Below are 26,645 nucleotides of genomic sequence, written 5' to 3' on the forward strand. Positions count from 1 at the left end.
CAGAACTGATAACTGGATGTATGGTATCTTGGCACAGTACAGAGGTTGCTCTGCAATCTTAATTCACTTCCTCATGTATAAAGTTTTACAACACTTTATTTACTGAAATTATTGTATGTTATTTCCCCCCCATGATACTGGATTTTCTCCTGTTACTCAGAATTGAACTTTTCTCAGGAATAAGTTAGAGCTTAGAGCTTGCGCTTCAATTCTGGCTGAATTTGGACAGTGAGGTGGGACTGTGGGAGTGAAGGAATTTTCTCATTCATAGTTAAGGTAGTTAAGTGCCATCTTGCAGAAATGGGTTCATTTGTGTTGCTAGGCAAACCTCTTCCACCAGACTTTCCACCTTGTATTTTCACTGCTGTTTAGGTCCCCTATATCAGATTTGCAGAATTTCTGACTAACAGCTGGAAGGGAAGTGAGCAGGAACTGTGCTTTGAGCATATAAACCATTCTGTAATGTCCCATACTTCAAAAAGTCAGGCCTCGGGCATTTCAAACCAGGCACCAAAATTTGATATATTCAGTTCTTGCCTTTGCCACACCTCTTAACATGTAAAGTGAGGGCAATATCATCTTGCTGATGGAAAGCTGTGGAAATCAGTTAGTGTTCGAGAGGCACATAAATGCTATAGTGACAGTGAAACTAATAATTCTAATTTCAGAATAGTGTATGGATAGGATGCAGTAAGCGATATATGAGGTCACATGTTAACAGGAAACATGTTAAAATGGCTTTTTTTGGAATATTCATTTATATTTATGGCTATGAATATGAATGGCTTAATATTGACTGAAATTAGGAGTATATAGGAAACTTTACATTTGTGAGGATTTCTGCGTTGTGTGTGTATCACTTGTCATTTTAATCCACTTATGTTTAAATAGATTGAGAAGGGAAAAAGCAGTGAGTGGAGGTTCTTTCTTGTTTTGTTTTGTAAAGCTCCCTGAGTTAGTAAAGACATAGGGAAAACAGACTTCCTCTGTCTGACTGAGATATCAGGCTGAAACAGCCTTAATTTTCCTTGGTGAAAGAAAGGGGATAGAAAAGCTACACCTCCTTAAATTGTTTGTTGCTTGGATCATACTGCTGTTTTGGTGCTCTGGTGTGGTTTATCCGAGTCATAAGCAGGAGAAGCTGTAGCAATGCCAGACTCTTTGAATGTTGGAACATGCTGCACCTTTTGGCGTAATTTGCTACATTTCAACAGCTGCTGGTCTCTAGAGCGTGAGATGGAGCTGGCAGGAATGGGCTTGTGGAAGGTATGACTGATGAAAATGCCTGCTCGCTTCTTACTCTGGTGGGGATGCCTCAGAGGAGAGGATGGGCGCGCAGCTCTGAGCCAGAGCATCTCTCCCCAGCTTGGCATTTTTCGCTGTTCTTACCGCTGACCTATAGGAAAAGCTGGTGCCAGATATGGACTGGGAACTGCAACTGCCTTAGAGAAGTGGACTCGCACCTTAAATAAATAGACTGTCGCCTCAAATCCCGAACTCATGAGAAAGATATAAATAAGGACAGTATAATACTGATAGGACAGGAAGAAATCATATAGGACAGTAATGAGAAACATATGAGCTCTGAATAGTCAAGTAATAAATGAAAGAATTTTTTTTGTCTTTTTACTCATTATTAAATTAGAAATTTGTTTTACTCTGAAGATCACAAGCAGATAGCTGATCTGCTATGGAAGAAATTCTGCTATGTTATAAGTACGTTTCAAAGATGGTTTGAGAGAATCGGTAAACGGTAGCCTCAGTGTCCATGAAGGTTAAGGACCGAGGGAGTACCAACTTCAGCATAGCTCTTCCTTCATTATCTTAACGCTACTTTATACAAATAGGAGTGATTTTATTAATTTGGTATAATTGGACACTGTTAATAGTAAACTAACTGATTCTGAGGTAAATAGATGCATCTTGCTAACATGAAGTTATCTCTTTCCATATAAGGTTAGGTAATGTGTTTTTTAGCTGTTTATAATCAAGCTGGCTTTCTGACCTCTGCCCTGAGCCTTGTTTGGTTTATGCTTTTGAATCTTTCACCCCCACTGTTTTCTGGTTCATCATCTTATTTTCTGTTAGCATGACAAAGCTAAATAGGGCTTATGCTTCCCACAGTTTTTTCACTCGTGCTTTGTTAAGCTTCAACAGATATATTAATATATTGAGGCCTGCTAAATGAGTTAAGATTAAATGATAGTTCTTCCCAGACTCAGAGCTGGAACAGTAATTAGTTGACATATTATTTATACTTAACAGATTGGTGTTATACTGAAAAAATGTGTGAGCTTTCATTCTCTTGCTGTCTCATCTGTGTAACTGGAATCAAGTCTCTTGGGACACATATTCCTGTCTGGTTGGCTTTAGTTCCGAGACTCTGCCCAAAGGGAAAAAATGAAAAAAGATATTCCAGAAAAAGCTGAAAAGGATGAAATCTTTCTTTATATTAATAACTGCCTCCCTCCCCCAACTAAGATCCATAACTCCAAGTTTTGTAGGGCCCATGTGTTGGCTGTCCCCAACAGAAGTTCAAGTATACTGGTATACAGGGACTCTGCGTACTGAAGTTTGTGAAGGGCATAGCAGCAATACAACATTAGATAAAAGCGTAACTTAACCTGAAGCAATCACACTGAATAACACTGTATTTACTAACTGCAAATCAGTATTTTAGAACAATAATTTAGAGTTTAGTGCCAAATTTATTTTAAAAAGCAGTGTTGACCAGTCACTGCTATTAGCCCAAATCTTTTTGAAGGCCAAGCTTGCTTTTCACTGCTGCTGTAAACAGGGAGAGGTTGCATTCAGGTTTTCTTTAAGGGTGAATCTACTGAAACAGATTTCCTGGTGTGAAAACTGACTTCTCTAACTCCACACTGGCTGCAAAGCAGCATTTATCATCCTGTCACAGAAGGTGATTCCCAAGGTCATGTCTACTTGGAAGCCTGCCTTGATTTGTGCTCCCATTGCAGTGACCTTCATGGTTCACTGCAAGAATGCAGAAGTCCAGTCTTAGCTGGTAAAGTAAGAGAGGCTGAAGTTATTTCATGAGATGGACCAAGATTTCTGCTATTTTTTTAGATTTTCAGAGTGTGTTGAACAAAGTTCTTTATTAATGATTCTTAAAGGAAATGAACCACCATGGAGGAGGAGAGTAGTTTTTCCATTAATTTATACCTGGTTAAAGTGTAGGAAGACCTGTTCGCTTTTCTAGTGAAGAGTAATCACCGGTGAAATCCCAGGGGGATCTGTGTTTAGGCTTGTGTTGCTCAACATAGTTATAAATGATCTGGAAAAAAGATTGAATAATGAAGTGACAGTATTTGCTGAGAATTGCAAAATTAGGGTAACAGAAACAAAAGGTGACTGGAGTTACAGGAAATTCTCACAGTACTTCATTGTAAGCAAGTGATATTTGATACCAATAGATATAAAATAATGTGTGTAGTGAGAAACAACTGATTGTGTCTACAGTGATGAGCTCTGAAGAATCTGTGCCATTCAGAGCAGACAACCCTGTGCAGCTTCCTCAGCAACAGTCAGAAAAAAGTAAGTAGAAATGAGAGAAACTACTAGGAAAGGAAGAAGGAACAAAACAGAATGCCGTGGTGCAAATCCATGATATACCAGCATATGCACTCCTAGGTCTCCCCTCTCAAAAGAGTTATAGTAAGATCGTGGGAAAATGAAGAAGAGCACAAATGGAAATCTATAAATTCTGAAGTGGTGTAGACGAATACAGATCTAGTGCTGTTGCAATACAAGGTCTTGGGGTGTTAAACAAAGCTGGCAACTGGCAAAAGTGAGTGGTAAGTAGTGTAACGTCTTATCAAAGGATATTGTGGCTACAAAAAGTTTATGTGGAATCTAGGGGACAGTGGGCAAGTATGTGAATAGGAATCCTTTGAAGGTTATAAAATGCCCATAAACTCCATCCAGCTCCATGAGGCTCCTGAGTTGAAAATAGCTGGAGGTCAGGAGAGTGCTCCTGTGAGGTATGATGCATCTTTACCCTTTTCTAATGCTATTCCTTGACCAATGGCAAAAAGCTACTGTGGTAGAGAGATACAATTGTTCCTGTGTTCTGGTGGGATTCATTTAATTTAAGTGTTGTCATCTCAAAATTAGATGAGGTTTTTAAGCGCAGTGGGGTGATCTGCCTTTTTGAGATGCGTACTTCACTCTATTGCCTACAGAGAGAAACCAAACACCTCACTTCTAGGTAACTTACTTAAATTAGATAAATCCCATTTCTATTGTTCATATTTTTGTAAGAACACTGACAAATTATGGAAAGACTTCAGAAAAGAGCTTCAGCAATACCTTTGAAGACATCTTTCTTCCAGACTCGGGAATCTCTGCCAGTCCTGGAAAAGGCTAAGAGGTGATTTCATTACTGTATGTCAATACTTGTAAGTGAGGAAATCTCTTTTCCTGAAGGGTTCTTTATAGGAGGGAAGCCTGATGCTTCTTTGCTGGAATCTGATGTTGAACAGACAGACAGACTCAAATTGGAAATGATGACCCCCTCACTTTTTTTTTCAGGAGTAGTGAATGTAATTAAGTATTGACGTACTTGGAAAAAAGCATATTAAAAGATATGTTCTAGTTCAGACAGTTCTCAATTTTACTAGGTCAAATCTTGTGACCGAGATTACGAGGGCAGTCAAGATTTGTAGCAATAGCGGTCCATTGTGGTCTCTAAACGGTGAACTGACTTGGTGCTAAAACCTCTTAAAATTAAATTCAGGATGTCTGGCCAGGGTAAGTGGTGTAAGCTCCTCTACTCCTAAAGCTTTAGAGGCTCAGTCACTAACATTTTTGGCTATAGCTAAAATTTATGCATGTGTATTGCATCCCCACTGGCCAAGGAAAAGGTGAGTAAAACTGCCAGTTCTTATTTTATCTAAGTCCTACGTACAAAAAACAGTACCCCAAGTGTCCTTTTGGATTCACTGTGTATGCTATTAGTACATCAAAATATGTTATTGGTTGTATACGTAAGAAATACAGGTTAAAGAAGTCACTCAGACTGAGTTTCTTGAGTTTTCCTTCTAGACTTGCTGAGCACTGAAAACTTGCAGCTTTTTAGAGTCCTATGCAAACTATTTTGGAAGGTAAATTGTGCAAATTGTAAATTGGATCCTTTGTTATGGGGTTCAAATGGTTTTTGTTAATGGTTTGTTCTAGCATATCTGCTGAGTTCAACGTGCATTGGTTGCAAGAATTTCCCATTGCAGCTACTGCTGATGGAGTTCCGCCATAAGTGGAACATAACCAACATAAGTGGAGCATCTGCTGATGTTTTCAGTACAGAATTTTCTAAGATTTTTTTTTTGGTGATTATGTTTAAAACTGTACAAAATTTACACTTGTCCAGTCTGGTATTCCTACCGTTCTTGGCTATGAGGTCAACAGACTCTTCGTATATCAGATGAAGCTCACTATGACAGGGTCTCATTTATGGCCTAGTAAAAATATAACTTTAAGTGGCAAGTTACTAGGAGAAGAAGTTTTGGAGAACAAAGTGGAAATACTGTTTGCATCTGTTAACTTCAAGCACGTATTTGGTGATTTGAGTTGTAGATTTTGTTTAAATTTAGTTCTCACAGTTAGAGATCTTCATATGCCAACGTGAATTAAATTGGCTTCTTTGTAAGTCTTGATAGAAAAAACAAATCTGAAGCTAGTATTTTTCTGCTTTGGAGAAAACCTTTTGTTCCAAACAGGAGCTGCCTGTTTGCCATGGTGGCTGTTACAGCATCTGCGCAAAACTCCAAATCTCAAATGACTGTCAGGCGTCAGCCGTGAGGGTGATGGTACGTGAGCACAATAAAGTGGAAGACTGAGTCTTTTCACAGGTCTTTCTTTCATATGTTCATTAGAAAATGCTACTGAAAAGTATCAAGAAGAAAGCAAGCTGCAATGGCCAATTGGGCCATGGGAGCAGCGCCTGCTCAGCTGCGTGGTCGGGGTCCCTTTGGCTTTCATGGAGCTTGGCTCAATATCGGCTCTATCAGGAGCTGCAGAACAGCTCTCAACAGCTGAGTGAGTCACGTCGTCTGATCTGATTTCCATCCTCAGATTCGGCATTTGCAGATGCTGCTTTTTAACCTTAAAGTTTACTATATTCTGACTTGAGCCAGATAGCGAGAAAAATCATGATATGTGTCAGGGTCCATTACTTTTCTGTGCTGTTTTTTTTGAATTAAAGCTCTTATAAGAGTAGGGGACGGATGCTTCCCCCATCCTGTTAATGGATGAAGTACTGAAGATGGGTTGAAAGATGTGTTTTGCAAGAAAACATCTCGTGATTGTTTGGCTGCTTTTATCTTGAATAATGAATATAGTTTATTCCCACGTCTACTCTGTTCAGTAAACTGTGAAAAAAAAAATCAAACACTTCTAAATAACAAGAGAATGCAAACAGTTATACACTGTTTTTTGGCACCCCTAGCTCCTCCAAGTGATAGGAGCTGCTTGCTGATTACATAGACAGGGTGATGCATCTGAAACATCTTTGACTATCCAATGGCAAAACCATTGGTTTTTTTTCCTGCTTTTGCAGAAATAGCAAACTGAAGAGCTTATCCTGCCATCTCTCCTACTAGGAAGGAGCGTGGTGAATGGGGTTGTGCACCCTTATGCAATATACTGTTGTAAAAAGGGCTAGTTCATGCCCTACTGTATGCCATGGTGGTTTCTAATGCCTGATTAATATTAATGTTGGTGCTAGCACTGGTGATGGGAATGCAAGAAGATTTTTGCCTAGTTTTGAAGCTTTCAGAAGCAGTAGAGGCCTGTGCTGTAGTTTTCTAGATCACAGCTTGTAAGTCAGTCAAGTGCTGCCTGACGGTCTCCATGCCAATAGATTGTCATTGCTCTTTAACTCCAGCATAATCTTTACATGAATAGAATTTCTTGTGTGTTTTGTAGAATAACCTTTTATATCATTAGTATCTGCAATAATTTTTTCCCTTGAAAAGTGATTCATGTGTTGTAGCAGATAGGGAAAGACATAAAGCGTTATTCTGCGATCACACAAGAAGCCCTATTCATTCACAGTTTATGCTGTGAAACCAATCCTGTATCCTCAGGGTTGGAGTTGGTTTCATGGCAGCAGTCCTAACTAGAAACACTGTAGACGGGCTATCTGAACTGGGGGCTGTTCTAGAGTCACTGCTGGAACGAAATGGCAGGCTGAAAAGGACAAAACATGAATGTTTCCTCTTAACGCATTCAGTCTTTCCGTTGTTACTATTCATAAATAGTAGGTTTTAGTCACCAGCAGAAAGTCGCAACAAAAGCCCATTCAAGCTAATTTTGAGAACAGATTCCCAGATCTGATAATGGAAAGACTCTTCTCTGAGGCTTTGTCTTGACTAGTTTACGTGCGGGCTCATGTTTGCTGGCTCATTCTAAAATTATATCCGGGCAGATTGCAAGGTGAGTGCATGCTACTCTGGTCAAGTAAAGCTGGTGGAGAAGCAAGAAAAACAGTTTCTACCCTGCACCTGTGTGTGCATTTGTGCTGCCTATACGGTTTTAATGTTTCTGTCGTACATAGCTAGAGTCAGGTACTCCAGCACCTGGAATGACCTTAGCACAGTTTTGCAGACAGTGCAAAATGAGGCACATAGTAAATAACTACTGAGAAGGTACTAGTTAATATGACTGAAAACAGGATATCTGTTTTCAGTATTGATTCTTTGATTACTTCCTTCCTTGACACAGGAGTAAAAGTACCGAGGATGTCTGAGCAGAGGCAGGAGGTAGTAGTCCTGCGTTAGGTTTGACAAGTCTGTGTGTGAATTTTGTTGATTCCTGGATGTAATAGTCCCAAAGAAGTACAGAAAAATTGGAGGGAGATTAGAGAGTGCAGAAAACAGCCGGAGGATCTGGCTTATACTAAAGCAAAAGGGGCTGAAAAAGAGATAATTCAGGATGAGATTCTGGGAAGTGTCTTCGTCAAAGAACTTCTTTGGAATAATATTCTTAAGGGCTCGAGAAACTTCATTGCTTGAAGATGACTTAAATGATTGGAGAAAGCGACTTAGTCCCAGTGGAACAGGTACCTACATAAGGAGAATTTACCCTTGGAGCAGTATAGGAAAAGGTGACAATGAGTCTAACACCTTTTTTCTAGGTAAGGAATAGCTTTATCAAGATGCAATTTTTAGTAAGTTATTTCCCAAATTAGGTATAACCTAAGTAAGTGATTTCTTTGGTTCCTGTGCAGCAAGAAAGTAAGAAGAGAGAGGACTTGAGTGACTGTGAAGCAGCAGTCTCTCCTTTTGACAGAGGGAGGAAGGAGCTTGGAGAAAGAAAATCCTATGATTTTCAGAAGCAGTATGAATTCTTGCTTCAGATCTGCTGTTCTGATGACCTCCACTTTCTCTAAGTATTTTATAATTTTTCTTTCAGGAAATGCCAGACAGTTTGTTTGTGGTTGGTGAAGACTCAGAAAAGGATAAGCTGCAGATTTGTTCCCCTGGAAGCGCTGGAGAGAAGACCTTCTCTGGGAGAGCAGGGATGATTAGACTTTTTGGAGACATGGAAGCATGGGTTTTCTTGTCTGAACAAAGCCCTGTAAGTCTTAGAAGATGAAGACCTCAGGGAGCCAAAAATACTTCTTAAACTGTGACTGATTCAGCAGAGCATTAAGCACACCTGATAGTGAAGCCTGAGAGTCAGTGACTGGAGGGAGTGGTATCTTATTACCTAGGTTTATGCCTGACAGTATAAGCACCCTAGGGTTTAAAAACAATTGTGTCTACGCCCTTTATCCCCTGGCACCCTGACTCACCGCTGCAGCTGGGGCGCACCTCATACCTCTGAACACCGCTCTGGAAGGCCCACCCTTGCCTATGGCGTTTTGGGGCAGTGCCAGTGGGCTCAAAGGGCTGCAGGATGGGGTAGACACAGAAATGTGCTGTGAAGCTGGCCCTGGTACAACACTGAACTTGGCCCGCAGTGTTTGATAGGCAGGTGGCAGCCTGTTACAGATACCAGCATGGGAGCTGGACTGATAGTTAGCTTTTTATTTCAAAGGCAATCATTGCAGGGGTTTATATAATCCGAAAAACAAACCAAGAAGGTTGCAACTAAGCAGAACAGCACACTAAAGAAGTGAGTAGACATGATACATTGTAAATTCCCTCCAATAATCTTAAAATCAATACTTCTCAACTGCTGACAAAGGTTTAAAGATATGTAAAAATGCAAATGTTTGGTGCTGCTGTGATTATGGACCGTGCGTGACAGAAGTCTGCCAGTCTCTAAGGTACTTCCCTTTGTGGCTAAAACGCATGTAAGGCAGTCCTTTCATCAGATGCAGGTCTGGCCTTTTGCAAAGTGCTGGATATTTATCTTTGAAAACACACAAACCTATGCTGCAGTGTGACTTAGCTGTGGTTTAAGCAAGTTTTATGAAATGGATTTGTGTTTGTGCAGGAGCAGAGGGTACTCAGAATTTTCTGTGGGATGACTTCATCTGATTATTGAAGCATTTGTGAAAGATGGAGTGATGTCTAAACGTAAAGACCCTTAAATCCAGGATCTCAAATCTTTTAATAATGAGGTTCAGCAACCTTTGTTCCTGTCTGGTGCAATTTTGGCCATGGTGATAAGAAATGCACATGGAAACTGCTGTGGCTAAGTGTGAAACACTTTCCATTCTCAGTTTGCACAGGCTTAACCTTTATGAAAATATTACTTTCTGCTCTTGGTATCTATACCTGCAGACTTTATTAAATAAAGTCTGCTGCAATTTATTGATTGTAGGAGAATGAAGTATTTCTCTTTAGAATATTTATGAAAGGCTAATAGAAGCCAATGTGACCTTTGCTAAAGGCCATGTGTTCTTAGAGGCATTCATCTGCTTTGCTCCAGGCCGTTTGCTATTATTATTATTATCCAGAGATCTTGGAAATCCTGAAAGTACTTTTCTGTTTCTTTCTTCCTTATCTTTAGAGAGTTTCAGAAAATGAAAGCCAGAAATTCACAACATGATCAAAATGTTTTGCTTCGTTAGAATTAAAGATAACATTTTGTTCAATTGGGTGGGGGGAAGTAAGTCTGAAAAAAAAAATATACGTGGTTGAAATAGAGCCATTTAAATGGCAACACACAGGCAGCCCATGTATAAATATAGGCTAGCTCCTCAGTCATGTTCTTATATGGTAGATCAGAAGAAAAGAGAAATGTCAGCATACTCTTACTCTCTACAAGTGTGTGTGTTGGTTATAAAGGTCTGGTGCTTTATTTTTGGTATTAGACAGGATTGTATATTGCATGGTTATGGTAATGATTCTCACCTTTGTTTGTTGCAGGGACCTACCTTACCAGTGTGAGAGGGGGATCACACAAGCATACTGTGGATTCTTTGTCTGTACATGCTACTTGATTGTGATCTGGTTTTTACTCATCTACCCAAAAAGAAAAGAAGAGTCAAGTGAAAAGCGTTGTCTTGTCACTTCTGCCTGAGAGCTGGCTGAATTTTATGACGCCTGCTGGGGAAACTACCTGAGCTGTTAATAAGGGAACAGCTGGTGCTCTATCTCTGGTCCGCAAAGCTCTCTGCGTGGAGTACAGTGATCAAGTTGCCTTAAGTCAAACCATATGCTAGCTGCACCAATTGCTGTAACTGTATTGCTAATACCACTCCAGACTTCACTAGAGATTTCCAAGACAGTAGTTTTCAAGTAGTGTGATATATATATATATATATATATATATATTTTTTTTTTTTTTTTTGACATTTGAATGTTTCTATTAAATTCGGCGTGGCTGTGAAAAGTGGCAGGTGAATTTTTTCCTGCTAAGTTCATGGTGAATTTCGAAGCCTTACTACCAAGTAGGATCCATGCTATGGCAGCAGCCTACAGGCTCATGGTCACTACTGTGAACTGCTACAGCAGTGTGGTGATAGACCGTCACTTTGAGCATGCAGTGCATTATTGTACGGGGTCTTGCCAGGTGTTTAAGCAAGGAGTCACATGTATAGTTGCTCATCATAGCGTTTGTGCAGAGCTCAATGTCCAAGATGCCAACCTAGACCATAAGCTTCCTGTTCCTGAAAATGGGTTTGCCTTGTCTGGAAATGAGGACTATCACCAAATCCTCCCAAGTAATCCGAGGCTCAAAAAGGGCTCTTCAACGCAAGCCGCTGGCAGTTTAAAAGACATTACTGGGGAGGCGATAAACCTTGCCAGCGGTAAAATAAAGGAATTCTCCTTTGACAAGCTCAAAAACTCTTCCAGTCACGTGGCCTACAGAAAGGGAAGGAAAGTTCGATCAGAATCATTCAGCAGACGGTCTTTTGATTTTGATTTGATTTATGGGCACTTCAACAATGATGAGAATTGCCCTCCCTGTGGCTTTTTGCAGAGTCCCTCACCTGAGGAGAAATGGCAGGAGAGCAATGATTCTCCAGAAGTCAGTATGAATTCCATTGCTCCTCAGTCCTTTTTTGAAGAAAACTTCATTACCCAAATTTTGGAAAAACATAAGCTGGATGGTTCTTCTAGTGGAGATATTAAGGTGTGTTTAGATATCCTGCTCAAGTGCTCAGAGGATCTGAAAAAGTGCACAGATATCATAAAGCATTGCATCAAAAAGAAGTCTGCAGACAGCATTAGTGGGGGAAACAATAGTGATCTGGCTAATTCAGAAATGATATATATGAATCTGATGACAAGGTTTTCTTCATACCTAAAAAAGCTACCGTTTGAGCTCAAGTCACCTGGGCTCAAGGAGGCTAGTGACTTGGCAGATTTAGTTAACTGTTTTCATGGATTGCAGCAGACTCCCTTTTCCACAGTATTTGGAGATGAGCAACCACCTAGGTATGAAGACATTATCCAGCTGCCATCTTCAGGAGCAGTTCCTCTTGGACTACCAGATGATCAGTGCGAGGTGACAAGCACCTCTCAGTCCATCCAAACAAGTACTGTGAACTTTACCTCAAACTCCCTGCACAGTGTCACACAGGAGAGCAGCGTGAGAGCTGTGAAAGATGTTTGTGCTCTACCTCAGTTACCCACCACAAGCCCTTCTGACTGCACATCTTCCACAGAGGCTCTGTACATTGAAGAAGAATCAGATGGGGAAAGAGCATTAGAGAAGGTAAAGAAGGCGGAGGAGAAAGGCAAGTGGGGGAGTTTAGAGTGCAGCTATCAGTCAACTGGGTGTTCAGATCTAACTGCAAACGTTAAAGCAGAATGTGCTGGAGTGGGAGCTGCTGAACTAGCCCAGGCTTCTGAGAAAATGACTTTTTTAAAACCAGTTTCAGATTCTGCTCTGGGAGATTCCCAAGCTCATGTCTCTAAAGGAGAACAGATGTGCAGTAAAACGGACAAAGATGAGATAGACAAACTGCTGCTGGACTTGGAGTGCTTCTCACAGAAAATGGAGAGTACTTTGAGGGAACCCTCTCTAAAGGAGAGTGAACCTGTCTGTTTGCAGGTGTTTGGCTGGCAAGGTAGGCAGGTACTACCTCTGGCTCATGAACCCAAAAGTAAACCCATAGATCCCACTACCCCTTTGTCAAAAATCATGGAAACCAATGGTCATAAAATGGAAGAAGATGATAAAGCCCTCTTACTGCGTATCCTGGAAAGCATTGAGGACTTTGCCCAGGAGCTAGTGGAATTCCAAACAGGCAAAGGAAGTTTGTCCAAGGAGAAGGAAGTGATGCGGATTCTTCAGGAAACTTTAACAACTCCTTCACAGTCCCTCCTCACAGGGCAGAAAAGCTGCAGTGGGGCTGCCTCCAGAGACCCTGTTCCAGCTTCAATTCAGCAGGCTCCAGAAGTGATTAAGGTAAGAGATCCAAGCCTTTGACTGCACATTGAGTAAAACAAGCAGGAAAAAAAAGTACTAAATGAGTCCTTGTGCTTTGGCTGCTGCAGCGCAGAATTACATGCCAAATCTGGTAAAAAGTAACATTTATTTAAAACAAACAAACAAACAAACAAAAAAGGAAGCAAAAAACCCAACCAAACAAAATATCCCCTGAAGTGCAGTTTTACTTTTGAGTTTGTCTCATTCCTGCTGGGGATTCTGTGAACTGAGTTGGCTTGTGGTTCAAGTGGGTTCTATATAATATATAGTGGGTCCTATATAAGAGGAGAGAGAGAATTCTTCAGCTAACTGTTTTGTTCCTGGGAGCAGGTATTGGACTGGCCCTCAGCAGTTCAACGAGAACTGGATGCTCCATTTCTTCCTTGCCCATCTCAGAGCAGATTCCAACAGCATTTATTGTCCTGCTTATCACTAGTTCCTGAGGAGAGAGAGCTTCCATGGCAGTAAGGTCAGAATTCAGGAAGATTTAATTTTCTCTTGCACCTGGTATATAGAGCTGTTCTAGAGTCTGCGTAGGGACAGGGAAGAAGGCAGCTAACTTCACTGAATGAGTCTTTCAAATGAGGAGTAGGTCTTCCCAGGAAAAGGGGCCTAATGGGAACCAGCTGTAGAGGGAAGCCACGGCTGTTGTTCCAGCACTCGGGGCTTTTCATTTAATGACAAATGCCAAATTTTCAGGTACCAGCTCAGTACCAAGTTTCCACATGCACAGTAAGCATGCAGAGGGCTTCACTTTCCAAAGTCGAGCTTTCACTTAGACACTTAGAAAAGTGTCCAGATTATCAGTATTTCACTACTCCTTCCCGAGGGAGCATAATGTGCAAGTCTTTCAAACTGTGGGCTTTCCTGAAAGTACAGGTATTCAATTTGATTTTTGAGAGGAAGAAGAAGGTTGGTTTCTGCCCCTAAATGGCAGCATGGAGGTTTTCTTGGACTAGGCTCTCTCCGTGAATTTCTGATGTTTCTCTGGGCATGTTTGCTTATGGGAAATGGTGAGTACCTCTTTTTACAAGCTGCAACACAGCCCTTCCTTTGCTGTAGACACCTACAGCTAAAGGTCGTGAAAGAGAATAACCATCTTGGGGACTTGCAGGAAATCCAGGGGGTCTGAGTTACACACTGCATGATGGAGGAGGTACAGCTAGTACCCTTCAGAGGGAGTTGGCCCTTAGCAGAGTCAATGGAAAACATATGAACTGGGTTCTACAGGCTAGGACTTACCCTGGAGTTGGGCTCCTTTTATAGTATAGATGTGGCCACACATTCGAGAAAGCCCTTTCTAGCTATGGGGTGGAGGGAACAACGGCATCTTCCAGGATACCTCTGCATCTGGCTGGAGCCCCGTGTGGATTCTGGTTTAGTATTCTATGTGCATGCGTAATATGTAAAATATTTCTTATGTTTTCTTAGGACTTATTAAAATCATTATCAAGTACTTGCACACACACAAACAAAAATCAGAGATTTAATACTGATGAAGACACAGTGCAGCTTGCATTTATGAAGGTTATGCCAGTTTTAATATCCCTTAAATCCCAAGCAATGAAAAAGGAAAGGGAAGGCCGCTCTAGAGCAGACTGCTGGCTGAGGTTAGGCTGTCTGTGTTGAAACCTGCGCTAACTTGTATCATCAAGAGACTTTCCTTTTATCAAAAAACCAAATATGATTCTCCGTGGAGAACAATAGAATTACTTGCCTCTTCACTTGCAAAACCAAAATGTTTAGAAAATAGGAAATGAATACTCAAAAAGCCCATCCATTTTACAGAGCACATAATGAGTGCATCACGCTTCTTTGAGGCAGGCCAGGAAGCATTGCATACTTTCAGACTGTCCAACATTTCCCATTCTGAGATCCAGTTTTCCGTTGCTTATCTCTAAACCTCCAACTATTTGGTTTAAAATTTCCTGTTCTATGTGCCTGTCTTAAGCTGACTTTTTTTTTTTAATATGACGTTTTTAAAATAAATGTTTCTGTGAAAACAACTTAACTGTCTGTGAAAACAAGGTTAGAAAAGAATGTATTTTCTGGAAATAATAAACAAATAGAGTGAGCAAGATTTGTAGTACAAGGTGAGGTTTTTGTTTTGTTCTTTGTTTTTAAGACTTAACTGATATTACTGGAAAAAGTGAACATGTTTTCAAGGTTGAGGTCTTTCTGGCAGTGTCTGAGACTGCAAATGTGAAGTTCCCTAAGGTGATGAAGAAGGGTTGGGCACCACCAACTAATCTCTGGGCTTTCACTCTGCTCTTGCAATTCCTTGATCTGAGAAGGTGCCTCTTACCTTGTCCTCCGAGTGTAAAGCAGAGGGCTGTACCCAGAGGGTAAAGCCAGGACCCTTCACGTCCTCCATCTTTTGTGACCATGCCATCCCTTGGTGTCCAGGGGTGCGAGGGACAATATTAGCTGAAATTTGCTGGAGATGGAAACCCAGAGTAGACACTAGCTATGCTTTCTCTAATGTCTGGGTGCGCAAGTTGGGATTCTCTGATCTGGTTTCCAAAATTGCTGAGTGCTGGGGTTTTTTGGAAGTTTAAAAGATGTGTGCTTTGAGTAAAATAACTGTCTTGTGCAAAGTCCTCTGAAAAGTTGGTGGTGCGTGTTTTTGCCCTTAATCTTTCCCTATCCTTGGTTTACTTCCTGCAGAGGATTCAGAGACTAATTTGACAAAAGTATTTAAAATTTACTTACTTAACGCTTGCAATTTTGTCTTTACTCTGTACTCCAGTGAGAGTCCCCTAGCAAAGTCTGTAAGAAACCTATTGATTCTGATTTCAGAATTAAGTTTGAACAGTGCAGGGTCTGTTCCAAGTCCTGCTCTTACGTTTTATTTTAAAAGCTCTTGGATGAAGTTTGTGAATAATTTGGGCAGCCGAGACCAGGGTTTGATGCAAAAAGAGGCCTCCTTTATGTGCTTCCTCTGTTGGGTGTCTTTTCTCAGAACATTACTCATGGTGCAGTGAGCCAGAAGAAGCAGTCCTGCTTCCCATTTCTTTCTTCCCTATGCCTCCACTTCCTATTGCATGGTTTTGGATCTTCTCTGATGTTTGTGTATGAGACAGAAATTTTCGGTGTTATTTTTTCTGCCAGATGAGTAACTGGAATTGTTCACATTGGGTCAAATGGGTGGTACAGCGCTCGCTCTCAGCAGTCTGACAGGGACTATGGATGTGAGAGCAGAGGGTGAGGGAACAGGGCTTTCCCTTATAGTGCTACTGGGTTGATAAATGGTCCCAGACCATCATTGTCTAACTACATCTCACCTCTAGTGGTGGAGCCCTGATTTAGGCATCCCGAGGCGGGGCCCTGCTACCTGGTGTTTCCTCCAGGCTGGCTCTAGATAGTATCCACCCAAGCCTGACTGGGCCTGGAGATAGCTCTGAGTGGGAATAAAGACTGTTTCATAGTTGTATAAAGTTGACTTGGCTGCTGTGTAGTTCTGCCCCTTCGTAGCGCTGCTTCGTAACTCTGAGCGCTTCATTGCGCAGCTTTAGCGTTATGCTTCTGAAGGAATTTATATGAGGCAATTAACTAGAACAAGTGTCTTCTGTAGCAATACAGTGGCTTAAACTTTGACCTGAAATAATTGCATTTTGAGAAAATGCATTCAAAATATAATAAAAAGCATCTCTGGAAAGTGAAGTTTTCATAAACTTAAAATTGTTTTGATCAGGTGTTGATAATGTCTAGCAATTAAGCTGCATATCTATCTATATTCTTTTCAGATATAAATTATTCATACTTTCTAAACCCTGATTTTTTTAAAAAAAAAACTTTTGTTTAATAGTAGTTATTAAAATAAATGAAAACAATAAAGGAATCTTGAAAAGTCTTTCAGGATAAGGGATGGCAGGAAAGAATGAAATTAGATTTAAATTAAAGAATTGAAAGAACTAGTACTGAACACTTAGGTGGATGTTCCTGGCCCATGGGCTTCCTCTGTAATCGGAGGAGACACACAGACTCTGCTTGCATGAAGTTGATTTATTTTAAAGTAAAGATCTAAAGGCAGAACAAAGCCTACTGATACATGTTGAGTTTTTCAGCCTCATTGACTCTAAAAAAAACAAAGTCATGCTGTTGCTGGAAGAGTTTAGTATGTTTTGGAAACAGTTGGAGCTGATGCCCTTTGCAGCTGTGCAGAGTGCATTGAATTGTTGCAGCCAGACTTTGGGGTACAGCTAAGTCCTGTGATAAATCATTCAAATCTTAGCTGGACTAAGCCTCCTGCATTAGGTGCAGGTGAGATTCTTTCTACATTTTGATGGCCAAAGAAGGCAATCTGATACCTCTTTAGATTTGACATCTCTCACCTTCACGCTTTAAACTGGGTCACTTGTAGCAAAGAGTAATTTGTAAATGACTGTGGTTTGTTCAGTTGATACAAGATTTTTATGCTGCAGATTTTGTCCAGTTGACTCTGAAATTGTTGATACAAGGTTCTTTCGCTGCCAATTTTTCATAGTACTGGATATTTCTGTCTTTATCCATCTCCTCCTTGTGTGCTTTGAGGATCACAAGTAACATGCTTGGAAACTGCCATATTGCAAAAACTTGGAATTCAGATGTAGCAAGCCCAGCTTCCAGATCACTTAATTTTTTCCAGGTTATTGGTGCAAAAAAGAAGCTTACAGAATTTTTTGTGACTACTTAAATTGTGGATTTTTGAAAGAAAAATACATTTCTGTTAAGAAGTAGCTGGTGGCTGCCAGGTTAGTATTTCTCTTTCATGCATGCATTTTTCAAAGACTAGCACAGCAGGTCTTGATACAGCTGTAGGTGTGAGAGGTTCTTTGGACCACATTTGCCCTACAGTCTGTATGAAGGGTGGGAGATCACAGGAAGGTGGAGTAAGTACACCTGCCACAGGTGAAATTGTAATAAATAATAATCTAAAGGGACCTAAACTATGCTGCCCTCTTGTTCACATGTCCTTTCCTAAAGAACTGTGTCCCACAGCACAGATTTTTACTCTGTCTTGATGACTTAGAAGCAACAGGAAAGACAATCATCTTGCAGTTTTCACTACAGACTTACAAAATAAAAATTCCTGCTGTGAATGCCATCTGGGGATCTTTGACAGAAACAAGGCTCTTCTCCTTTAACAGGTACGCTGTTTAACTGCCAAAGAGTTCATCTGCTAACATGTTTGAATACTGCATTCAGTTTTCATTCCCTCATTGTAAAAGAGTATATTGGAGCTGGAAAAGATCCTGAGTAGCACAGTAAGGGTGAACAAAACCACGTAATGTCTTCCATACAAGGGATCACAAAGTAAACTGGTGCTTGTCACCTTGGAAAAGTTTTGGAAAGGTATGATAGAAGCTCGCAAAATCATCAGTATCATAGGGAGGGGTGAATAGGGACTGATTATTCTCCCGCTCTTCTGATGTAAGAGCTTGGGGCCACCAAATGACACTCAAGGCGCCAGGTTCAGGATAAACGAAGGGAGGCTGTTCTTCCTGCGCAGGGTAGCTGACGCGTGGAACTCCTTGCCGTAGGGAGCTCTGGATGCAAAAAGCATGCACTCCTGCAAAAGGAGACTGGACAAACTGAGAAGTCATTAAATTGATAAACCACATCAAACTTTGAAAACCCCATCAGCTGAAATGTTTGGAGGCTGGAATAGTACTTGGAGGAAGTATCATCTAAGTTTGCCCTGTTCTTCCTCTTCCCTGGGCTCTGGCTTGTAACCACTGTTGAAAATGAGATACTGGTCTAGACAGATACACATTCTCAGTCTTCCAAGACAAGACCTCCAAGGCTGTTCTTGTGTTTTCACATTATGGTTTTATGCCCTCAGAACTGAATGCCAAATGGCACAACTGCAGCTTCTAGTTGACAGTGCTCTGCTGATGCTCGGAGGCCATCTTGTCACTCCTTTCAGCACAGGTGTTCTGAGACGCACAAATATTCATAGATGACAGCTTTAGCTTTACTTTTCAGATTCTTTTACTACAAATGATATGGTGCCACTGAAGTGTTAAATTCGCACCCTGACTTCACTTGAATTGCTGAGGCAATGCTAGTATACGTTCACTGATAATCTCAGCGTGTCGGTGGTCTGCCTCTGCACTAAGCTGTTCCATTTGAGGACTGTTTAAGAAAGTGTTGTGCAAATCTATGATGATCAGAGCATCCTTTTGGAGAGGCTGTTTTTATGTCCATCCATAGTCCAGGGAGTTTCACAGCCTTTTTGGTCCCGTACAAGCTTTCTTTTGGCAAGGCTCAGTGAGACCTTTTCAGTAGTTTCCAATGGAGTGTTTTAATAACAGCAAGCCTGCGGGCTGGGAACCAGCTCTATGTTACTAGGCTCAGAAAGTAAGCTGGCAAAGTAGATAGCACTTCTACAGTCAAGCAGGGAAAGCAGACCGTGGGATTAGGTGCTTGTTCATCTTACAGAGTAAGAACTGGACATAAGCTATTGTTAGGCTTAGAGTTCAGCCTTGCTGTCCTGTTCAGCCTGGATGAAGTCTGAGCAAGAGTTTGAAATCTGTGTAGAGAAAGAATGAACTATTATCTACTGGGAGTTGCTTTGCATTTGGCTTTTGGAGCAGTCTGGGTCTTCTGAGAGTTATGGGAAAAGTGAATAAAAAAGATGACGTGTTTTGGTGTCTTTATAAAACCATTTGATTAAGAACTGATTCGGAACGCCTGAGTTTATTATACCAGGTCATCCTTAAGTGCTCATGTGGTGTTAAAAGAAACTAGATGTTTTCCTTTTTCCAAGCAAGAAGGAAGAACGGAGGTTTTCTGAAAATTATAGCCTTTGGTCTAGAGTGGAACTAATGCTACTCTTGTGCTTCGTCACCTCAGAAGCAGGCACCTCAAGCCAGCAGTATCATACGCACACAGGACTTGGCTGAGAGCATGTGGTTTAGCTCTAGCTGAGGCCCAACTGATGCAAAGTTGCACCTCAGGTTTCAGCACTGAAGCACATAAAGTAAGAACTATTGGGGAAGATGGTATATTTAGCCACTTCTGCAGCATGTCTAATTTTAGCACTCTTGGTAGTGGTGGTGGGTGCTTCCTTTCCCATATTACCCCTGGCCTATTACAAGCCAAGGACAGATCGTCTGTCATGTAGCCAGCAGGGAAATAGATTCTGTTGTAGATCATATTTCTCAATTAAAGTGTTACAAGAAGGCAGAAGACCTTGGTGGTACTGAAAGATACCTTGAATATCAGTTTAGAAAAAGGAGGTCTGGTCTCAGTAATGAGATACAATCTTTAGATGCTCTCCTTGTGAGGAGAGAGAAGACATAGCATGTTTCTACATGAAGCCATTTTCTGTTTTTTGCCTGTAAAAATCAAAACCAAGAAGCAACCTACTGGGTTTGACGTGGTCTCCCACAGAGTCCCTGTGTCTCTTCTGGAAAGGGAAACATCTGCTTAGGAGCTCACCAGGATGATGATCAAGGAGAGTTCTCTGCGGAGGGACCCAGACTTAGGAGGGGAGCTAGCTTTCCTTGCAAAGGGCTGTGATTTTGTTCTTCCGTCTCGATTCAAGAAGAGGCTGAAGTCATTCCAGCAGGCCCAGGTTTGAACACTTTGAACGCTTGGTGTTTCTTTTTCTTTTTCTATTACTTCGTATTTTTTTTATTGGATCGGAGAATCAAACTGTGTCCCCTCTAGGCGTTTCTATTTGCAGAAAGTTATTTGCCAGCTAGATACCAGCAGGTTTAAAAATAAACCTTCCAGGCTTAGAGTGCAGAGTTAAAATGTCTTTGTAAACAAGGAAAAAGGCTTAACAGCAAGGGCAGTGATTTAATAGGGAGACATAGTTGAAGACTATTAAATCTTTGCTGCTTTTTTGTGAGGAAAAGCTCATTGAATGTATGTTTCTTCTTTGATTGCTCTGAACGTCTCATGTTGCATGTAGAATGACTGCAGTGTTGTGCTGTATTGACTTGGTCATTCTCTCTGCTATATGAATTTGTGCATAGACAAGCAACTTGGCTTTGGCAAGGGTTTTACCATCACAAGGTGCTTCTCTGTGTTGTTTGCTAGACACTCTGAAGATGTGGCCAAAGAAATGAAAATTGTACCAAGGCGGTATTTCTTGGTGCATCCCAGCTGCTGTGCCCACTGTCTGGGACAACTGGCAAAAGACTGGACTAAGCTGTGCTGGGACACCAAATGCACTTTTAGCTGTCCCAGGTTTGCAGGGGTCACAACATGCTGAAATCTTCCTGTCTTGAGCTTTGCCTGTATTCAAATAATCAATGACCTAGCATGGAAGTTTAAAAGCTGAAATTATCAGTGGTGCAGCTGTTTCCTAAGAAGCAACTATTAAAATAGCTCCAGAGTATATTGTAGTCCGGAGAACGTTTTGTTTTCATGATTTCTGGTGACAGGTTAAAGTAGATGTATAAGGTTAACCTCTGGATCGTGTCTTTTCACTCCCTTGAGGCGAACTGCATGAAGTAATGATGTGTAGTAATAGCTTGGGTGGGGACCGTGAGCAATTTAGACAAGATTAACAAGAACCATGCAGCACAGCTAAGGATGTTCAGTATCCAGCATTGGATTAGTTGTGTTTTAGCTATGATCACCTAAGGACATAATCAGAGCATGGTTTGTAGCAAGGGAAAAGATCTCTTAGTAGACCAACCGAAAACCAAATGAAAAAGTTGGAAAAAAACGACAAGCCTTTGGTATGCAAGCCTGAGGTAGGAACAGTGACTTCCGCTGCTAAACATGTGTTGGGAATAACTGCTTTGGGGCTGCAGTTCAAATGTCACGTTGCTGCTAAAAAGAGGAGGTCTTGCTACCTTTTCTCTTTCTTCCGTCATTTGTTCCCTCTTGCTCCTTCCTCACCACGTGGCCATGCCCTCTCTCACTGGGACCCAACGGACCTTTCCATGAGCTGGCTTAACTCACTGGAATATCATCCTGTATATCGCAGCTCGGTTTTCTGCCTGTCCAAGTGGGTTAAATCAGTTCAGAGAGGGGCTGGCAAGCTCCAGAGCTGGCCCTAGGTAAGCGTGTGTTTGGGAGTGGAGGACAGGGAGGGGATTCTCTTGCCTGGCAGCGGTGAGCTGTTAATTTTTGTGTCTTGCAGAGTTACATCTTGTGCTTGAATATGTGTGTTAGTGAGATGACCTTGAAGTAAAGTTAATTGGACTTGGTAAGTACAGAAGAAAGTGCTAGCAGGAGTGGTAATGAGGTGGTGATAGGGGAGAGAAACAAATGATAAGCAGTCTGTGGAACACACAGAGGTTAACTGTAAGGGGGCTAGAAAGTGTTTCATAGCTCTGAAAAGAGATATTGGTTATAAATTTAAGTTCTCGTGCTCATCTTTCGCAAGACTCTCTGTAGAAGGATCAAGGAGTCTTCCATAGTGGTGTTGGTCGGAAGGGACCTCTGGAGGTCTCTAATCCAACCTCCCGCTTCAAGAAAGACTATCTCTAACATTAGGTCACATTACCTCTGGCTTTGTCTAGCTGAGTCTTGAAACCTCCTCCAAGGATGGGATTGCCCCTGCCCATTTCCAGTGACCTCTTCCAGTGTTGCATTACCCTCACTTAACTTCCTCCCACTGTCCAAACTAACCCTCTCAAGCTGCAGTTTGTGGCTGTTGCCCCTTTTACATCGTGAACCACTACAGAGAAGAGTTTGGCTCCATCATCTCTTAACTGCACTTCGAATAGCTGTCAGCTATGATTAGCCTACCCCTTAGCCTCGTCTTTGCCGGGCTAAATGAGCCCAGAGCCCACAACCTCTCCTGTGAGCCACACGCTCCTTGGCCTCTGGCTCTCTGAGTTGCCCTCTGTAGATCCCTCTCCAGTTTCTCCCCATCCCTCTTGAACTGAGGGCCCAAAACTAGTCACAGTATTCCAGATGCAGGAATCTGCTGGTGAGTTCACACCTTACAATAGAAGCATTTCTATCCAGAAATCCGTTTTCTGATAACCTCTCTTCTTCGTACTGCTGGGGGGGCCATGTGCGTGAACCTCTGCTCATCCCACTCTGCTTAGAGTTCGATAAGGAGCAGCAGAGAGGTGTAACGATGGACAAAGAGCTTCAGGAAAGGAAAAGGAGGGAACCTTTTAGGCTATTGATGCAAACTAGCTCAGGAGAACTAGTGATCCTTGAGGGTGGCCTCTGTCCACTTACCAGACCTCAAGTAGACAGGGACAAGGCAGAAGCAGCCCTGCGGGCTGCTAGAAACTGGGCTGAGTTACTTTACCCTGGAAAGGGAGAATTAGATAATTTTATTTGGAAGAGAAAAAGAAACTGGTAAATTTATCCTCTAGGACTCTAGAGATTGGGGCTAGGGGAAGGAATACAAAGTATTTGAACTCCTCTGATACGATACTGCTTTCTTCCCAGGAGTCTCCTGCTGGAGCTGGCTCTCTCGAGGCAGCCAGCAGGGTCCCTCTGAGATGACCCTGGATGGCAGGTTTTAATCTCCATGCTTTATTTGTGTAGCTATGAGGAGGCTGTAGTTCTGTCTGGTTTATTCATAATGCAGATGTCACTATTTTAGTCTGTCCATAAATAAGCTGTATGACTGGCAAAAGGAGATACGCTGGATAGATTTTAGCTAAGGTAATGTAAACCATGCCATAGAGCAGTATTTAAAAATATATATTTTTTTAATCTCACTTTCCTTTTCTGGAAGAAAAACAAAAAGGTTGGTCTGTTAGCTATTGGTAGAAAAGCTAAAAGATTTATTATAGGGGTTGTAGTTTACTCCCTTAACTGTCCTTTCTAGCAGTGCACATCCCTGTTGGAAAAAATGTGTTCCACTAAGCAAACAATGTTTAAGGTTAACTTCTTTCAATAAGAAACAGTGTTGTGTCCCGTCCCGTCCCGTCCCGTCCCCCCCCGCCAAGGAATTACCAAAGAATTTCCCCTCATATCACTTCTTTATTTTTCACAAGTGGTTTCACAATTTTAACAAACTCCCCGCTGCCTTCACAGTGGCTGCCATCTCGTTACCCTTTCCTGGAAGGATCTTCTCAAAATGATACAAATTTAAAATTACCTGGAAAGATAATTCTAGGGAACAGTGTCCTCATAAGATAGTTTCTGCTCTTTTTGTCTTCATGTCATCGTAAGCGGCTCATTTCTTAAATGAGAAGAATAAGACAAAGTTTAGAAAATGTTCTTTCTATTCTTGCAGTAGGACCTTCCGGAAAAAAGCCACCCATGAGCTCTGCCTCCACCTCCTTTGCCATAGACCGAGCAGGAGTTGGTGGCTCAGCCTTCCTGAGAAGGAAGCAGCAGCAAACCTGTGTCTAAATTGCTTTCTTACTTCTTTGAGGCTTAGCAGCATTCCCTGTATTTACGCTGTAGATGTCTAACTTCTGCTTTGTGTTGTGGTTGTGGATCAGGAGATTACTGACTTCTGCTTCATGTGAGCTGAGGTCAAACCTTGCTGACTCTGGCAATACCTGGGGGAAACCATTTGCCCTGTTTTTCAGAAGCTGGAGGCTAGGCCTGGCTCCGGGGGAAAGGAGCTGAGCTATGTTGCAGGATGTTTAGTTCAGGTCCTGTGCCGTGTCGGTATGTGTGATGTGCAGAAGGGGATGAAAAGCACTGTGCTGTGGTGGTGTACTTTGGGGATGTCTCTTTACCCTCCATGTCTGAATGATTATATCATTCTCTTGTGGTATTGTAAGGGAGCCGGGGCATCTGTCAATTCATATGCTAAAAAGAGTTAACATCCTTTTTAAAAAATACATWTTTTTYTTKTWTYTTTTTTTTTTTTTTTTTTTTTTKWTYTTTTTGCTGAATTATTTTTTTTCCTAGCTCTTCCTCACAGTCCTGGAAGCTAGGAGTACATGTGTGCATTGAAGAGATGCATGAGCAATAAAATCATTTCTAAGCACTGGGTCTTCAAAACAAGCATCAGTATTAGAGGCCCGAAGTGGCTGAATTTGGCGCCTCGGCGCCTGTTTCAGCTTGGTATTGTTTGTACGAACATGTAATGCTGTAAGACTCCAGCGGGGATTTCCTCTCTGCTGGAGTCCTGGGAGTAAAACTGTTAGAGTTTGGTCATGGCTGGAAAACTCACTAGCTGGGCAGGGCAGAGGGGATGGGAGGATTGCAGAGGCAGAACAAGTGATGCGTGTGAGTCCTCCTCAAAGCCAAATCACTACCTTGATTTGCAAGCCAAGGCCCTATTCGGTGACCAACTTCTCCGCTACCCCTATGATAATCCCGGGTCTTCTACCTGCAGCGTCATACAAGGTCCCCTCTTCAGGGCCAGACCTGCCTGCCCCAGCACCCCAGCCGTGCTATTATCTTCAGTGTTCCTAGTAGTTCACCTCTCGGTCATCCCAGATTTCCCTGGTGTGCTGTGTGGCTAGAGTGTGGGACCTAATCCTCTCACCTTCAACTCCAGTGTCAGTACCAGCCCCAGAGTCAGCAGCAGTTCAGTTCCTCTGTAAAGAAAGAGGAGCAAATCAAGTAGAAAACCCCTCTGTCTCTTGTTCTGCAGGTCTCTAAAGAACATAATATACGCTATTTTAAACTGCAGAGAAAACAGGGCTCAGGAAAGCTTTCATAGTTCTCACTTCTTTGCCTTTCTGAAAGCAAACCAACAGCAAGTTCATGTATTCAGCATGTGTTAAGAAAAAAGCTCCAAGTTTCTGGAAAATAATAAGGCAAAGAGTTTGATTGGTTTGTCATGTATATTCTTGCGTATTTAGTGGACTTAGACTTGACCATTTCATCCTAAAACAAATTTGTTTTGAAATATTAGGAATAAATATAACAAACCTAAAATTGCAGCTGTATTTATTGATTGTTTCCTTACTAGCCTCTTATCGCTTATGTTATTACATTAATAAGAGCTCTTGCAATTGAATCATTATGCAGTAGGCAAGCCAGTTGCCTTTTCCTGAGGGAAGTGTGTATGCATGGGGGAAGAGAGAAATCTCTGTTCCTGGGCATTCCAACATCTGTCTGCTGCTGCTTACACTGTAACTGTTTTTTAAAGTTTAAAAAAATAGTCCTTTCCATATCTGAAAAAGGTTATTTTTCAGATAACCAGATATTTTAGGATCTCATATGTATATAAGAAATGCAAATAGCCTCCGAGCTTTTTGCATCAAAAGCATTCGTGGACAAAATTAAAAGACTCAAAGTCTGATAAAAAGGTGATCTAGTGGGTTACCATATCAACATTACATCTTTCCTATAGACAGGAGAGGAGTGATGAGGCGGTGAGGGAGAAAAGATGGTCTTTGGACACGCGCACAGAGCTTCTGTTCCCAGTTTTCTCTCTAGTCTTCAGCAGGTGATGCACGTACTGATCCAGGGAAACCTGTAGGTGCCGAGCCTGCAAAAAGGATTCTTTCCCAACTGGAGCTGTAAATGGACCTTTTGTGCCTTCCACCAACTGTGTGTACTGTGTCATGTTGGTGCCCAATGATTTTTAGCACTGTTGGCTGGTCATAATTGCTAATAGAAATGGCATTGCCAGCACTTTTGGATCTCTAGCACAATCAGGTCCTAGATCTCTCAAGTTGGGTGCAGAATCACAGGTTTCCTGAAATTTAGAAGTGTCACACAAATCTTTTCTTAATTTCTCTGTGAGGTGATTCTTCCTCTGGCAAACAGAATGATACTCCCTGGAGGTGGAAAATGTTGGTGTCATAAAAGTCAGTTTTTCTCGTATGCAAGGCAAGGCATTTATGTGTACAGGTATTCTAATTTTAAGGCGAAATAATTAATGAGCAGATTTTGATGCTGTGCTCTTCATGGGCCAGGATGACAACTCATGACAAACGTAAGAAATACCAAACATTGTCCTCATTCTA

The 26,645-nt window shown here is 41.6% G+C and overlaps 1 protein-coding gene across 2 annotated transcripts in view; it reads left to right on the top strand.

Annotated features, from left to right (window-relative positions):
* Positions 1-26,645, top strand: part of LOC146596452 (serine/threonine-protein phosphatase 2A regulatory subunit B'' subunit alpha-like) — a 56,320-nt gene that overhangs the window by 1,410 nt on the left and 28,265 nt on the right. The window contains exons 2-3 of one of the 2 annotated variants that reach the window (XM_085303918.1): positions 8,431-8,595; positions 10,338-12,828. In XM_085303918.1, the coding sequence (XP_085160044.1) occupies positions 10,834-12,828 (1,995 nt within the window). In that variant the 5' untranslated portion in view covers positions 8,431-8,595; positions 10,338-10,833. Of the gene's footprint in view, positions 1-8,430; positions 8,596-9,023; positions 9,136-10,337; positions 12,829-26,645 lie in introns of those variants that run through there. The other variant, XM_085303919.1, reaches the window with a different exon arrangement.

The sequence above is a fragment of the Rhea americana genome, unplaced genomic scaffold (genome assembly GCF_003343005.1).
Source record: "Rhea americana isolate MKP2758 unplaced genomic scaffold, rheAme1 scaffold_200, whole genome shotgun sequence".
In the NCBI taxonomy this organism is placed as follows: Eukaryota; Metazoa; Chordata; class Aves; order Rheiformes; family Rheidae; genus Rhea; species Rhea americana.